The following is a 17,396-nucleotide window of genomic DNA, read 5'->3' as shown; positions in this document are numbered from 1 at the left end:
CTCAAGGAACCAACACATCCTGAGAGCCCAACGCTGCTGCAGGGAGATGGGGGGAGATGAGGGAAGAATCAAATCTAAGCAGTTCCTGACAAGCTGCTCCCGATGTGTTTTCCATTCAAGAGTGGCCAGAGAGGTAAGCAAATATTATCCTGGCATGGAGATTACATTGCCTTTACACCTAATGCTGTTTGCTGAAGCTCTGTCTGCAGTCGAGCCCCAGCCGGCCGAAAGTTTACGCAGCTGGAGGAGACTCCCAGCCACGTCTGGAGGTGCCAGGCGTGCTATAGGGGAAGAATTCAGCATCTGTACGTACAGGAAGCCCTGTGGTTCTGTGCACTGGGATGCACAAGACCCAGCGCCTGCTTGCTGGGCTGTGGCTTTGCAAAGCTGCGAGCCCCAGACAAGGGGCTGCTGTTGGATGGGGCTGCGCAGGCACTTGGCAAGGGCAAGGCAGATAAAAGTCAAGTGTTCAACGCAGGAGGGCCCAACCTGCGGCAAAACAGGGGGGAGAAACCTGCAGGAATGAGGCACGGAGCCTTCTCCAAGGAAACCCGTGTCTGTGCTGCAAGTTTAATGGCTGGTGCGCCCTCAAGAGCCCACCTAAAACCTGTGCCCTGTGGTGCCTGGTGCAGGGGCCTGCATCACGAAGCAGAGCTAACCCAGGCTGGGGCTCAGGTCTCCCATAGAAAGAGGTTTACACGTCCCTGAAAACAGTGGCCCAAATCTAAACGTTCTCCTTGGGCACAGACAGGGCACAGTCACTCACTGCCACGCTGCTGACCTGGGTGACCCATTGCTGAAGCACTAACGCGGGTGCCTCTGCGGTGCCTTTGCTCATCAGCCTGGAAAGAGGCACAGAGCTCTCCCCTCCGCAGCGCCTTGGTGCCGAAACCTGCCAAAGGTCAGGCTCAGCCCCCTCGGACACCTTGGGAAGCGCAGGTCTGAGCTCTGCCTCCCGTTAATCATTGATGTGCGGGGTGGCTTCGCCAGGCGGTGCAATGGGAGCAGTGGGGACACGGCCGCGCTCCCTGTGCCACCGGGACCTGCTCCAAATCTGCCCTCCGAGCCCTTAATCAGCTTTGACCTGGGATTAGCGCAAACATTCCCGGCCTCTGGCTCAAAATAGCTTTTCTTGCTTGTGGGCAACTAATCCGGAACAAGCCCTCTCTCCAGCAGGCAGCATCTGCACAAGGGGTTTGGGTTTGTTTTTTCCTCAGACTTGAACCTTGCCCAGCTCCCAGATCTCTTTGTGACTGGGAAATGAGGACACGGGATGCACACGCGGATGTTCGGAGCTGGGTTGGGATGGGGACTGATGGTTGCGGCTCCCATAAACCCAACCAAGCGAAGCCTGGCCTGGTACAAAGAGCACAACCAGCCCGGTTCAAGCTGAGCAATCTGCATCTGGGGGAGACTGAGGTTTTGCTCAGTGGAAGGGGGGGGCATAAACTGGATCTGTCCCATTCACCCTGAGCTTCTCTCCTCCTGCCAACAGCAAACTGAGCCAAAGAAACTCGCTGGTATATCTGAGGCCATCAGGACCTGGGGAGGAACGGAGGAGGGCAAACAACAGCCCCTTCTGTAGGAGCAGAGCTGAAAACCCAGCCCGACAGCCCCCAGCCGCCATAAGCACCCGTCAGGATGAGCTGGACAGGGAAGGGACGTGCAGGCAATCGCATCCACACACACCACGGGTGACACAGGTGTGATTAAATAAAGGACATTATTATTGCCGTGCTAATGGCTTGGGGCGCCAGCAGCACAGCCCCCGGCTGCCTGGGGAGCCTGTCCCCACCAGGCATCAGTGTTTCAAAGGTTCAATTCACCCTCGCAAAGCCCTCAAGCAGGATCCACGTTAACAATCCCCCATCACAGCCACAGCCTCCTCCTGCAGCCCTGACGGCCAGAACAGAGGGAGAGGAGCTCAACCAACAGCTCTGCCGCTGCACTCACAAAGGAATCCGACCTCAGATTAAAGACAACAGAGCCTCATCCCTCAGCCACTTCATTTCCTCCCCTATGAAACCTGCTCCCACCTGGCTCTTTCCCACTCACCAGGGACCAACAAAGCCTGGCCGGGCTGTCAGCAGCGCCAAGGCTCTCAGCCTCCCTCCCAGCTCAAACAGATGGGAAACCAGCAACACCCGGGGAAAGGGAGAGGCCCTGGTGATGGGCACAGCCGAGGCCGCACCGGTCATGAGCTGCCAGGTGGGAGATAAAGGCCCCTTGGGCAGCGGTTGGGGATGCGGTGGTGTTTTGTGAGGGTCAGTTTTGGCTGCGCCCCTGTTTTGTGGCTCTGGTGCTTCCCCCAGGGCATCCTGGTTTATGCAGCATCTCCAGGAAACTCCAAAAGGAAGAAGACATCGGGGTGGAGCAAACCCCCTTGCTCAACAGGGCGAGATGGGAAACCTGCCTCAGGGGCTGCATCCTCCAGGGTCTCGGCTTGGAGAGGCCCTGGGTTCCTGTCCTGAAACCTCCATGAAAACACCGCAATGATGGGAAAATCCTCATCCAAGCGGAACAGAAAGCACCAGCGCGGGTTCCGCAAGGAGCAGAGCTACAGGAGCGGGCTCCCACCGCCTGCTATTGCTGTAAAGTGTCCAAAACCTCACACAGAAACCCAAGCCCCCCTTGCAGCCAGAGGGGATCTGACTGATGGAGGTCTCTCTGCTGACGCACAGGTAACACAGGTGCTACCTTTACTTGTGCCCACAACAACCCCCAGATCAGTGCCCAGCCGTGGGGCTCACTGGGGGCTTGGTGCCTTTGGGGGCCACGTGGCACCGGGGCTCTGTTATTTCAGCCATCCCCACCATGGGGACCCCCGCTCCCTGCAGCCAGGGCAGGCACCCACGGGGTCACTGCCTCCTGGGTGATGTCTCCTCCGTGCCCAGGCTGTGCCTGGGGGGTGTTTGGTGGCTGTCCTGGGTTCAGCAGTAGCAGTCAGTTTTTCTCCTTCTTAGTAGCTGTTGCAGCACTGTGTTTTTGACTTTTGGCCTGGGAACAAAGCTGATAACAGCGATGTTTAGACTGACCAAGGACTTTGTGAGTCTCATGCTCTGCCAGGGAGGAGGGGAAGCCGGGAGGAGGCAGGGACAGGACACCTGACCCAAACTAACCAAAGAGGTATTCCATACCACAGCACGTCATGCCCAGGAGGTAGAATGGAGAGGGCCTGGAAGGGCTGGATCACTGCAGGGTGGGGCAAGGTACCGGTCGGTGAGTGGTTGTATTCTCTTCCTTGTTATTTCCTTTATCATTATTATTGGTGGTAGCAGCAGTGGTTTGTGTTATACCTTAGTTATTAAACTGTTCTTATCTCAACCCGTGGGAGTTGCATTCTTTTGATTCTCCTCCCCGTCCCTCCAGGAGCAGAGGGAAGAAAGGGGGGGGGGGGGGGAAGTGGACTGCATGGTTCTGATTTACGGCCTGGGCTTAAACCACGACAGTGGCCAGCAGCAGAGCGCGGCCTCGTCGCTGTTTCTACCCCAGGCTGGAGCCAGGTAAAACCAACCCCGGCGCGTTGGGCAGCAGGGAAGCGCCGCCGTGAGCCCTCCCCGTCAGCGAGAAAACCCCGACGGGACTGGAGCCCCCGGCACAGCGGGAGAGGGGCCGGGGAAGCCCGGCTGTGCCTGTGGGGCTGAACCCTGAGCCCTTCACCCGGGAAGGGGGAAACGGGATCGGGGAAACAACAGAGGAGGAACCGGCAGCGTCCCCCCCCCCGCCCCCAGCTCCCGTGTCCCAAGGAAAGGGGCAGGAGCAGAGCAGGAGCGCAGCGCTGCCCATGCACCAGGGCTGAAGGCCACCAGCGCTGCTGTGTTCGCAGCTCTGTTACAGCTCTGCGGTCACCTTTGACAAAGAAAACCTCGTTGCGGCTGTTGGGAGCTGAGAGGAGCCCCGGGACCTGCCCCGCGCTCAGCCCCAGGGCTCCTCACGGCCCCTTCTCGAGCCGTGGGTGAAGGTCACGGTGGCTCCCGCAGCGCTGGCACCTCGCGGGGCAGCACCTCAGGGACCGAGGAGGGGGCTCCGTGCAGCAGGGTCCGTCCCTGTCTCCCCCCATCCCTGCTTCCATCTCTCCCCGCCTTGCTCTCCCGCTGCGGAGCCTTGGGACAAGTTCACAGCTGCAAAGCTGCAGCCAGAGCTCACGTCTGCTGCTGCCTGAGTCAGCTTATCTGCACCCAGCTATTAATAGCTTGCTTTGGCTCGCCCGGGCTCTAATTGCAGTTTAATAACACATCTAATGCGAGCCGGGGAGGGCACTGCCCCGCTGGGCAAACAGCGACCGTGCCCGGAGACTCCCATCCAAACCCCGGCTGGGAATCGCCCCCGGAGCAGGGAGACCCCGGCCCTGCCGCAGTGCCCAGGTACCAGCAACACCTCCTGGCTGCAGGCTGTGCTCCTCAACTTCCCTGCAGGCACAGCCCTGGGCCGCGGTGTCCATTTGGCACTTTTCTGCTTTCATCCTACTTTCACCCATTTGCTTTCATCCAGAGCCAAGGGGCTTATGTGGGGCTGGAGGCTTTTCCCTCTGCGTCATCCCTCCTGCTTTCACTCGGATGCTCGGGATGGGAAGTGCTGAGCACAACCCTTTCTCCTGGGAGGGAATTTCCCGGCAGAGCTCACATCCGAGGTGGCGGCGGCTTGGTGCTGGTGAGGTGCCATGGCCAATGCACTCAGTCGGCTTGGTGAATAAGCAGCTGCTGGTTCCTTCCCCATCCCAGCAGGGATTTCTGCTCCCGCAGCACGCAGGGTGGCAGCGTCCTGCCCCAGAGCCGGTTTCAGTGGGAAGGCAGGGAAACATGGCAGAAATATTCCCATTTTCCTCCCTAAGTCCTGTAGCAGATTGGAGTCAATAGCAAGGGTCAGAGCCCAAACCCTCTGTGCCCGGCTCTGTTGGGCTGTGGCAGCAGCCGGCACGGGTGGCTCTGGGGCAGGACAGCTGCATTGAGCTTCACCCCATCGTTCCCTGCCGTGTCTCGAGGCACAGGGTGTGATGGGAGGCTCCAGCCAGCACAGGCTGGACCACACTGTCCTGTGGCCTCACCCTAGTGGAAGCAGCCGACTGTGATGGAAACCAAACCCCTCTCCTTGTGCACACAGGACATGGACACCGGTGCTTGCTTTGCTGCTGTTCTGCTGGAGCTCACCTTGACAGCCCCTGATGGAAATGGAGGGTCAGAACCTTCCCTTCTGGCTTCTCCAGTGACCCAGCAGCAGCTGCTCACGTGCAGCAGCTCCAGGGCTTTGTAGGAGCAAGCGCAGCGATGCCCCGGTGGTGAGGAGCCACCCGCACCAGACCCTGCTCTTCTCCAGGCACCTCCGTGTGCCTGAAGGACCAGGTCCACGTCTTGGAAGCGCCGTCAGCCCCGAGGCCTTCCTGCTGTGTGCGGGTGCGGGCAGCGCATGCCTCATCCTCCCATCCCTTACGGATGCCACTGGCAGCCCCCAGGTCACACATCCAGAGCCAACAGCAGCAAATGCAGGTTTTGGTGGAGCCAAGAACTCAAGTTACCTTGAGCCCGCGGCGAGCAGGCAATGGTATCGACTGCCCCAGCGAATGAACCTGTTTGCCCTGGCGATGAGCAGGGGATGTGGGTTCGCAGTCAGATCCTCCTTGGCTCCCCACTGGCCTCGCGCAGAGGCTCTGCTCCATCTCGCCTCAACCCTCCAGGTGCAGGTTTTCCTGCTGCAGCCTGAGCTGCACTTTGGGTTCAGGGCACTTCGTGGCTGGCACCGCCAGGTCTTCTATAGAGAGGGTTAAGTTGCCTTTTCAGACACGTGGGGAATTAAGGGCACTCAGGCAGCCTGCGGCAGCACAGGGCATGGCCGGGCACTGGCACAGGGCATGGGGACAGGTCCCAGCCGTCTTCAGCACTGGGATGAAGAGGGATTGCACCAGCTCAGCCAAAGCCACCTCAAATAAAACACTGCTTCCATTTGGAAAATGGATTTTTGAGCTGCAGGCCCAGTAAACCTGGGAAGCTGCACCCCGTTCATTCACCCGGGAGCAGAGAAGGGATTCTGGTGTTTAAGTGAATGCTGCCAGATGAGGTGAGCAGTGGCAGGCTGCAGCTGCAGCCAGCAGAAGTGATGGGTAGAGATGTCCCAGCCGGTACCCGAGGTGGACAAGCTCCCTCCGTTATTCAATGGAACTGCTCTGTATTTAGTATCGAAGGACCACTCTCCCTGCGTGCCCACTTTCCTTCCAAAGCACAAGCTCTGCTTCCCACACAGATTTTCATTGCTTCAGGACTAGCGTGGATCCAACCAGGAAAATCCCGGTTGCTGAACTCCTGCAGTGGATGCTTGACTTGCAAACACCTGAACGTGCTAGACAGCTTTACCGAGGCTTTGGTTTACCCGTAACAGGAATCTCCTGCCATATGCCTTAACAAGACAGGGTGCCACGCAGTGAGTTTTACCAACAAGCAAGACTTCCAAACCCAGGGTGGTTTTCTGGCCATAGGGAATTTCTTCACAGAATCCCAGATGGGTTTGTGTCGAAGGGACCTTAAAGCTGCTCCAGCTCCAACCCCTGCCATGGGCAGGGACACCTTCCACTGGAGCAGCTTGCTCCAAGCCCCTGTGTCCAACCTGGCCTTGAACACTGCCAGGGATGGGGCAGCCACAGCTTCTCTGGGCACCCTGTGCCAACGCCTCACAGGGAAGCCTTGATCCATTCTACTGTAGTAGGTGCTGCCACATTAACAGTGCTGACAAAACCCCTCATCCATGGGAAACAGTTTAATGTCTCCTGCCCCATTTGTGGGTTCCTCTTGTACTAAATCCTAGACTTCAGGGGCTCCACATCACCTTTTTGCTCAGCTCAATGGGCTCCTCGCCCATGACTACAGTGCCCAGGTGCTGCAGTGATTGTGCCAGCTCACTGCTCGGGACTGGCAGGTGTTGGAAAAGAGGATAAATTGACTACTTCCAAGCTAGATGCCACAATTTGTGAGCAACCACGTTTGCACCCAGCACAGGGGATTCCGGCGGACACATGGAGCAGCAGGTTTAGTACTTGAAAACTTTATTTCCTCAAATGAGCACCACCACATATTGTAAATATGACAAACAACAGCCTCCCTCTAATACTGAAGAACTATGTACAAGGTACAAACACATGAAAAGGTGAAACCCAACTCTCTGAAAACAAACGGTTGCATTTATTACCGAAGCAAATGACCTGAAAGAATATGCAAAAAAACCCCAAAACCAACCAAAAAATGAAGATCAAAGAAATAAAATTATACACAATTTGTAAACACAAGAGCATCCATAGACAGGCTGGTATTGGAAATATTGTCCTTTAGCTTTGTCAGTGGGGAAAGCATTCCCATTTCCTTACGAAAAACAAACCAAAGGATACACACAGTTTGTAACTATGAGAATAGCTTATTTGTGGTTGTACCTTACACAATGCCATTCTGCTTGCGTTTAAATACGTTGGTTTCTTGTTTCTGAATTCGAGATGATTTTGTTTCCCCTCTTTTTGAACAGGATCCTGCAAAACCTCCAGCTAAAGCAATCCTTCCTGAACATTGCATTTCGGAGCCTCTCACCCGGTGAGAAGAGCTGCTTCCCACTGAGCTGAGCTCTGGATCTCACCAACATCTTTGCCCAACCGGGTTTTGGGTGTCATCTCTTCATCCAAGAACTGGTTCACACGAAACACGATGCTCCCCCCAAAACAAGGAGGTGCAGTGAAATGCATGATTAACGCTCTCATATACCAGTTAGAAACCCACCGACAGACAAGGTTCTTGCTTGGTCATCACAAGAACAACAGATTTCATTGCTCTCTTTTTCCCTGTATCTTCTTCAATCATGTGCACCAAACCCAGAGAATTGAGGAGCGTGCAACAAGAGTCTCTCAGCACTGAAACCAGCTCCTTGCTCAGCAAAACACAGTTCAGTGGCTTGTGCTGTTGGTCCACTTTGGGATAAACCAGAGACCCAATGAATTAAAAACAAAGAAGGGGGAAAAGGAGGGAAATTAAAGACAGAAAGGAAAACAAAACAAACTCCCCTTTCCTGCCAGAGGTAAACTTTTACTCTAGTCTGGGATGTAGCAGCCTGGTTTAAAGTATAACAAAAAACCAAACCCCAAACAAACAACAAACCAACAACAAGGAGAGGATCCAAGAGGAAAGCAGGACCCACGTCCAAACACTTAACTTCTAGTTTAAAAACAACCACTACTTAAAAATCTCCATCCCTGCTGCCCCCAAGCAACCGGAGCAGCGATTCAGAGGCTGCAGCTTACACGCAAGCCTGGTTTCTGCGCCTCGGTATCTGCTTCACTCCAGCCAACACTGGTGCAAGAGAAAATTTCAGGCCCGGATGCTACAAACCAGGTCTCCTCCTCAAGGAAGCGGTGCCCAGACGGAGCCTGCCTGCGACCTGCTGTGGGAGCACGAGGTGACACAGCAGGGCTCAGGCTGCCGGACCACAAAAGGTGCTCCAGCACAGAACTCCCGACACCAGAGCATTCCCCAGGTGCCTGCAGCTACCTCCCATCCCGCACGTCAGCTCCTGCCCTAACCCAGCCATTGCCTGCACTGGAGACCAGTTCTGCCAGATGGAAGCGGGAATGGCTCCCCTCCCCTGCCAATGGATCGACGTAAGAGGACAACGTGTATTATGACTTTTTGTTTCCCTTTAAACATGTTTTCCAACAAGTACAGAAGGAAACTATCATTTATAAACAACAGAAAAGTGCTCTCAGGGAGGGACTCTGAGAAAACAGCACCAAATATATTATTCTTTTTAAATTAAATATTATTTACAGAAGTGTATTTCACAAGATAATGGTTCTTTTTTTCCTGCTTTTTATATATTATTATCTGAATATTTATTACAGGGGTCAGGATTTCACACCAGATAATCCAGCACAGCAAAACAATTTAACACCTACTCGAGTCTGAGCTTTGGGGTGGATGGGGTCATGTAAACTCAAGGGTCCACGCAGCTTGCCAGGGACGAGGCTGCCATGTAAAATAAAAGCAAATCTCACTGCTGTTCATGTGTTCTCAAGGGTATCACCCACGGGAAGCAGCTCCATGGGCACTTGGTGCTCTGCATTCAGGCACTGCCTGCTCAAGGAGGCAGCTTCCATGGGCCACATCTCCAGCTTGGAAACAATGGTCCCACCTTGCCCACCCCAGATAGTATCGAACAGGCTCCAGACAAGCCACAGGGCCACAAGGATGCAGCCAGCGAGGTTCTTGAGGTTCTTTGGTTATGCTCTGAAGAGATCACTCTACCAGTCATCAGCTGAGCCTGCACAGACTGTGCCAGCTACCAGCACACAGATCTGATCATCCTGTCTGGCCACCAGCTCCCAATACTGCCAAGTGTCTTAATACAGCAAGTAACAGATGAGTTAGCAGCGGATTAAAAAGTACTTCATATTCAATGGACACACAGTAGAGAAGCCAATGAGCTTCACAAGCCTGTTTTTCCTTATCTCCCTGTACAGTGTATGAAAGTCACTCTATCCATAAGTATCTGGGTGCACTGGGGATGTTCACAGACACAGCCCCCATCAGGCCTCGAGGACAGATTCTCGGCGAGTGTGAATCTGTGGATGCTGATGTGACAAAACTAATTAAAACCAGGTTAAGATCTTGCCGTGTTCAAGCTTGGACTGGTTGCCACTGAAAGTGTAACCCCTCTGAACAGTTAAAACCAGCCTGATCTGATGGATCACCATCCTTTCTTGTCCCAAATACATGGATAAAAACATTTACATCTGGTACCTTTCCATAGTAACTGTTCTTTCTCAGAGCAGTCCTCTGGACAGGCCTACCTTTTATATCTCTTTTTTATACGCAATCAATCTAAAAACCGACATAAAACCCTGAGCCCCTGTGTGTTCTTCTCAACCTCATCATAATGACTTGGGGTTATCCCTTACTTCTCCCAGCTCCAACCAGATCCGTTTGAAGGCTACTTATCTGGGGAGACCTGAAGAGACCTTCAAAGAAAGCAAACTACTTCCCACTAGTCAGACCCCAATAGACTGTCCTAGATCACCAACCAAAGGACAGGAAAATGGGACCAGGTCAGTGCCAAAGTCAAGATAGAGGGTACTGCAGAATTGTTGACTGCTATTAGATTTTTATCACTGAAGACAATGTGGATGATGGAAGCAGAGGCCATCAGAAACAGAAGCTGAAGTGACTGTTAAACAGCCCCAGCAGAAAAGGTGAAGGCAGAAGCCACCTCCTAACAGCTTAGCCACAAACTGAGCAAAGCCCATCCCCGGCAGGAGCCGTGGCCAGCTTCCATCTCACTTCTCTCTCCAAGGTTGGAAAGAAAGTGGTTCAAGAGAAAAATTGGTCTTTGCTTAGATGGGCCATCAGGTTTGGGCTTCACAAAGACCCAACACGTAAGTTCCACCCTGATCCCCAGGCAGCATCTCTGCTCACATCCCCTTCGTCTAACAGCAAATTACTTTCTCAGCGCCAGCCCTCTGTCCTGCTCCCTCCAGCCAACTGAGAGTGTCCTGGGGTGCGGGCAAGTGGGAAGAGATTACAGCTCCAAAGCTTCAGTTTCACAAGGAGTTACACACCCCTGCACAATACTCTTTCCTTCTGGATTAAGAAAGATTTCCCCCAATGGATGAACCTGCTTGAAAAAATTCCACAAACAAAAAGAAAATTCACTCGGAGAGACAAAACTAACTCAGTTAAATAGTCCTTAGTTATGCACCAGGTACTGGCTGGACTGTTGCAGAGCAAACTTCACATTGTCACTGACGTCTAACACAGCTCCCCTCTCACACACACACTGCCCCTTCCCCACTGACCACCTCGGGAAGGTCCACAGTAATTAAAACGAAAACATTAAAACGGGAAGGACTTGCCCCTTGCAGTTGTGATGCCACATTCACCCCTTCCCTTTGAATTCCAAGGCATAGACAATTCCAGGGGTTGAATTTCTTTTTTGCTTTCCCATTCCCACTGTGCCTGCAACAGGCTTCTGGGAGTGGGAAAAGGGGGAAGGTTTCAGGGAGGATACCTCATGGCTTGAAATATCCACCTGTGCAACACCGCTACAGCTACCAGGCTCCTCTGCTCCCTCCTCTCCCCACACTCACACCAGTTCTTTGCCAGGCTCCAAGAGTGGAGCTGATGGCTGTGGCCTGGGATTTAAGATAAAGACTCTGTAACAGCATTTTCCTACTTGCACTTATGAAGGATTGGTAAAAGACCCCCAGGGATGCTCAGTGGAGGCCAGGAAATCAAAAAGTACCCTGTGTTACTAAGTTTGTCCCCATCCTCCTCTACGTGATTTCCTCTTTCTTGCCTAACACATGCTGGTTTTCCCCCCGTCATACCTTCTAAGCTGCAGCTCCAGCCCCCTTGCGCCTTAAGTGGTTTTCTCCTCCTCTCTGAAGGGTCAAGAGTCAGGATTTGGTTTCTCCAGCTGTGAGGATGCTCCTCACAGCTGTGTTCTGTTGGGATGTTTGGCCTTGCTACCCTGAACCAGCTAGAGAAACGGGAGGCAGGGAATCTCTCCAGCCTTCACGTCCTCCCCCCAAGAAGACAAGTTCATAAATGGCAAACAAAGCACAGATTTGCAATCAGCTTGTGGGGGGGAACTGCTCATGACTTGTGCTCAGCCAGCGTAGACTGAAGCTCCACCGATGGAGGAGCGGTTTTACCACTTGGAGAGAACGCAGCCGTGAGGTATTTTTCTGTCCGTTTAGACAAGTAGATAGTTTCAAGCCTTGGTTAACCAGGACTTAAAGGAGAAGTACAGCTTCAACTTCTGATGACTTCCCTTTGGGCCCATTCCCCACCCCCTATCACCTTCTCCTGCCCAAAACTCAGGTCTTCCTCTCGCACCGAGACCTTCTGATAAAATGCCACCACAGAGCCAACTTCAGTTTGTACTCAAACACTCGTCAACATGGAATGGCTGTTGGGCATTCAGTGCATTCTCTTAGCCAACGCCAGAACAGAGAGAGAAGCAGCCAGGGTCAACTCACAAACAGATACAAAGCAAAGAGACAGAGAGACAGAAATTTAGAGGCCAGTCACCAATAAAGATGGAGAAGGGTGTGAAGATGCTCCCAAACTGCAGAGCCTCTAAATGCATGGAACCAAGCGTTCAGTCACTCTCTCACTCTTGGATTTAATGTTCGGTTGGATGGCATTCTCTTACACGCTGGTAGGGCTGGGCTCCTCCCATTCAATCCCAGCCATTATCCTTGATCATGTGAGCTAGTTCAATGATGTATTTGCCTTCTTTATACTTCTGGCTGCTTTCAAAAGCGTGTTCCTAAAAACAAAAGGAGAAAGAATGAGATCAAGATGCTATCTGAAGGTAAACGCACAGTTACAGATCAGATCCAGGAATGCTGGTACGAGTCTTAGCCTTGTCTACAGAGTAAAATGCTCAAACTGCAGGTCCTCCTGTTGGCTTTCAGGAAAAGTATGCTGGAAGAATCTTAAATCCTGCTTCTAGGCGTCATTACAGGCTGGAAAAAGGAACAATCGGCACCATGTAAATGTGCAGCCTCCTGTAGGCCAATGTCAACTGCTCCTTGAACTATGATTTAGGAATCATCAGTGATAAAACCCACCTCTCTCTGAGGTGAAAAACTATAGGTGGAAACTTCATGTGGAAATGGAGCAACTGGGCACCAAGCGATGAGAAGGACTCACCCTACAGAGACGCATGCTTGCAGGAACACACAATGCTTTACCACTGCAGAACTGCAGAGGTGAAAAAATCTGTGGGATCTCCAGCTGGGAGGGACTCCCATGACTGAGGCTGCATCCTCAAAAGCAGCTCAGCTCTGCTCAGGTGTTCTGTAATGGCCCTGGGAAAACATCACTGGAGGCTTGGGCTTACTGCTGTGTTTACAACACTTTGTATTTTGTTTTACAGTAACCTCCGTTTTGTACTTAGTGTCCTTTTCCATTTGTGAGATCCACGCTGTGGTTCTGCATGGATTCCTACCGCATCAATTATTGACGCTTTACTTTTTATAGCCTTTCGATTGATTTATTAAAGAGTATTTCTGTACAGAGGCCAGACAGAATAAAGAGTATTTCTGTCTATGCTTTGTTTAGACACTGGTCAAAATGTTTTGACAAACAAGTTTGCTGTGTGCCTCCTGAAGCAGAAATTAGACTGAAGCATAAGCCTTTATTTGAAGGTAACTGAATTTATGAAGAGCAAGAGACAGCAAATAAACAAGCTCATGTTCAGTAAACTCATGACCAACATTTCCAGTGGGAAGGACACAGGATTAACAATATATGGATCATTCTATTATTCTGGTATTGTCTGGGAAAAAAGACAAGATGAACCACAAGACTGACTGACGTTATCCTCACATTTATATGAAGTATCACTAAGGGACACCCACCAAAACTAGGCCCACAGTGTATATTCTGAGTAAGAAACATATGTTAGACACAAAGAGCTCCTGCTCTGAATGAATGCAACAAACACAAGACAGGAGAGAAAAGAAATACAGGAAGGAAAAAAGATGGGGCTACAGACCAGAACCTGCATTCCTGGTTCCCAAGTTAACGGTCTTTCCATGAGACCACGTTACCAGAACACACACCTTCAGAAACAGCTGGAGCAAAGATGTCTACAGGAAAAATTATAGTGATACTCACATATTTCCAACCCAGTGTGGTTTTGCAGTTTTCACAGTAAATATCTGCAACCGCATGTAATCCTGTTAGTAACACCCGCTCCTCTGCAGGGCCACAACCCACATTAACTCTGTGGAAAAAGGAGAGATGCTCCCTATTAGCGCGTCTTTGCACATCAAAATGCTGCGCTGAAGTTGACAGCAATTTTAATGCAGTATTTAAAACATAAGCAGGAGGTTCAGGATACGGAGTACCAAAATGAAGATCTTTTGCATTTTCAGAATAGAATGAAAACGGTGAAATAAACCTTTTATTCATCTGAAAGTTCTATAAAGCTTTGAAGAGAACATTAATAACATTGTAGTAAATTGCACTCATTATGCATTTGGGAAAGATTTTCATTTTCAAATTGAGAAAATGGTACTTTCACTTTCCCAAATGGAAAACTGAAAACTGTAACTGAAATCAGCAGTTCTTCTCAAAGGCATCCCAGCAGTGATCTCATCAAAACTATTTTCAGTTATCGGGAAAATTACACTTGGTCTTTATGCTAGCTCTAAAAAGTAAGTTCAGATTTAGATACAATTTATTCTCCACATTTATTTTGCCCAACTACATTCTCTGAGAAGAGAATGACTCATGCATTAGCTCTTATTTCTCAACCTGATGATGACAAAACCACCTTTTCCTAGCTGCTTATCTGAAACCTCAACATGAAATCGAATATGAATCAGTGTTATTTCCTGCCTCTTTCTCCAACCATTTTCAGCAAGCTCCCAAGGCTTAGGCAGAGCTTTTCTAGAGGAAGACTATCCTTTTGTTTTCTTCTTTGCAAGGGTTTTCTTAAATCTATCCTTAGAGACGCAGAGGGGACACGTACAAAGTTCTACTCACACTGAATTGAAGAGGTATGCTCGTCCTTGGCTTCCTTGAAAGGACTGAAAGGCAAGAAAACAAAATTCAGTTGGCTGGTTGATGGAAGAAAGGCTAAACCAGGACCTGCCCCAAGTGGCTGCATTAATGGTAGTTATAGCAACTGCTAGCCAGGGCCTGAGAAACACACATTGTTAGAGTCTTTGAGATGGAAAAAGCACAAAGCAAAGTGTCAGGAGGAGATGAGCACTGATGAACAGAGATCTTGTCCTGCAGTCAGGAAGGGAGCATCTGCCTTCAATTCTATTGCCTGCCCACTTCACCAGGCGTGCTGGCAGCCCAGTAGGAACTTCACCTGGTACTACCAGCATTTCCAATGTACTTTTCAAGAGTTCAGCTGTTTTCTCTCTTATATCCCAGCAATGTCTATTATCACCCGTTCAGTTCTGTTTATGAATTTCACACTACTGCCTGACCCCTCCCTAGCACAGCCTTGCTGCCAAATACCAATTTGGATCTCTTTTTTAAACCAAGGTGCTCACAGAGGCTTCCCACTGCACTGCCACAGCTTGGAAACACTGCTGCTGCGTATGACAGCACGTGAACTCCCCTTAGGAAGACTGCACAGATGGAGGCTGAACCAAACGGAGAGATTGTGACCTATATGTGCAAGGTGCTATGCACACAAATACAACCTCTACTCTAGTGATTTTACAAAAGAAAGACCTTAACCTTGCTGAGGTGTCTGCAAGCCTTCATATTCCCACTGATGCCAGGGAGATCTTCAGAAGTGGATTCAAACATACAATGAGATACAATTGCATAGAGATGAACATGGACAACAGAGAACCACACGGCAACACAACCACACCGGATAATTACGAGTCATGGCACATCCTCTTTGCCAAACATTTCCTCAGGATCTTATAGTATCACCATGAAAAGGCAGTGCTTCAAAGAGAGCAGAGAAATGCCAGCCTGGCAGGACACTTCCAAGAGCCAGAAGGCTCCATTGTGTCACATCTGTAACATTACCCCATCACAGTGCCTTGCTTACAAGAGCTGGCTCACACAGAGCAAGCGCTACCTGCACTTTTCATGTGCTCTGACAAGCATGCACTGAAGGAAACATTTGGTGCTTCTGAGCAAGAGCACAGTTGCTCTCTGCATACAAGATTACAAGATATCTCAGTGTATGTATGCAAGGAGCTGGGAAAGTCAAAGAGCAGCTTTTCTGGACCACTTCATCATTTACCTTGCACCTTACCAGGAACCTTGGAATACTTAATGGTTTTCTTAAAACCTCTGCTTCTACAGGTGAGTGATGATTTCAGGCTAAATACCCTTAAAAGGGGGGAAACAGAGTTTTGAGAGACTAGATAACATTCAAGGTTTTACCTTTACCTCCCTGGACCACTAACACTAGTCATCTACTTAGTTAAAGGCAACCTGAACCTGGGGCAACCCAAATGTGCTCTCCCCACATCACATGAAGGAGCATCTGCGGTGTCCCTGCCCTTCCCAAGCCACCTCATTCTGTCAGCCCTATGGATTCACCCCTACACAGCCTCACGGAGAAGCAAAGTCGAAGTCATGCCTGGGAGCCAGCAAGCCTGTGCATGATCTGGACCTCAGTTCTTATGTCCACGTACATCTGCATTCATCAGCTGCTTCCTCCACAATGGGAAGGCTGCTGCGTGTTTCCAGCTAACGGTTCTAATGCCTAAAGCTGGGGTACCAACCCATTAGCTCCAGCAAGCATTTCTTGGGTGCTGCCTGGGCTAACAGCCTGTAAGATGTTCTCTCCATCATCAGCCATGTTCATGTGAAAGGCAGAGATGGAAAATTCACTCATCAGCAGGACAGAACAGAACACATTAAAGGTGTCATTTAAAACTGCTCCGACAGCAGAGCAAGTACAGCCTGTCATAGCATTTACCCTGGTGCCCTTCTTGGTGTCAAGGTACTCTCCAGAAGTGGCCAAGGCCCACTGGAAGATCCCAAATTGCAAGAACGTATGCAAAAAGCTCCCTACCACATCGCAGAGGCACCTCTGGCAAACGCAATACCAAGGGGCGTGCAGGCAGGGAGCCACAGCCAGCAATGAAAGCTGCCTGTGCGGTCTGAATGGCAGCAAGGGTTCTGCCAGCTATAAAGTCACTGCCTGGCAAAAAACTCGTCTCACTCCTGGAGGAACAACTATTCTTTAGAGGAATCTGAAGCTCAGCAATTAGTTGCCACCCAGGGCACAGAACAGCCACTCTGGATTCAGAGAGGATGCCTGAGGCACTCGGCTATCTCTTTCACTCAGACAAAAGCAGTGCCCTGAGGAATGCCTGTTTTCTTGGGAAGGAATTAAACAGGACACATGGCTCAAGCATGTTTGTGTAATTGCATTTATTAGAGAAGCTTCCTTTAATCCTTCTGCAGCACTCAAGTTCTTTATTATTGTTATTGTCAGCTGGCTGATACCCCACATGCCAACTAGGTCTAGCCTGTTACAAAACACACATTGCATTGTTTCAGCGTCCTGTGTGGTAAAGTAGGAACTGACACAAAGCCAATGCCCCCCAGGACAGAAAAAGAGGCCAAGCCAGACCCAAGCAATGCTCTACCTTACTACAGCAAACAGCAGGAGCATCAGCTATCCATGCTGCAGAAGAGATACAAGCCTAGTAGGATGGACTGCTGATGGGGGACAGCGATGAATAAGGAGTTCCCACAGCAACATGTGTGCCATCAAAGCAAAATGAAAGCAGATGAAGCTTGTTAACCATCCAGTCCTTCACAGTAAATACTTTTCCATAAACACCAAAGTGACTAAGTTTGCCAATAACAACAACCACGGGAGCAAAGCTTTTATTGGTACAGAAATAGGATTTTCCATTACTGCTGTAC

At 50.7% G+C, this 17,396-nt stretch overlaps 1 protein-coding gene across 3 annotated transcripts in view; it reads right to left on the bottom strand.

Moving 5' to 3' along the window:
* Positions 1-7,145: 7,145 nt before the first annotated feature.
* The window catches only part of YPEL2 (yippee like 2), a 38,928-nt gene continuing 28,677 nt past the window's right edge, over positions 7,146-17,396 (bottom strand). For all 3 annotated transcript variants that reach the window (XM_080629737.1, XM_080629738.1, XM_080629739.1), the window contains exons 3-5: positions 14,520-14,563; positions 13,647-13,755; positions 7,146-12,291 (exon numbers count right to left, since the gene is read on the bottom strand). In XM_080629737.1, the coding sequence (XP_080485863.1) occupies positions 12,202-12,291; positions 13,647-13,755; positions 14,520-14,563 (243 nt within the window). In that variant the 3' untranslated portion in view covers positions 7,146-12,201. The remainder of the gene's footprint in view (positions 12,292-13,646; positions 13,756-14,519; positions 14,564-17,396) is intronic.

Source organism: Psittacula echo, assembly GCF_963264785.1.
Source record: "Psittacula echo genome assembly, chromosome: 15".
In the NCBI taxonomy this organism is placed as follows: Eukaryota; Metazoa; Chordata; class Aves; order Psittaciformes; family Psittacidae; genus Psittacula; species Psittacula echo.
The sequence above is the reverse complement of the archived record's forward strand: the minus strand, read 5'-3'. Positions and strand labels throughout refer to the sequence as shown.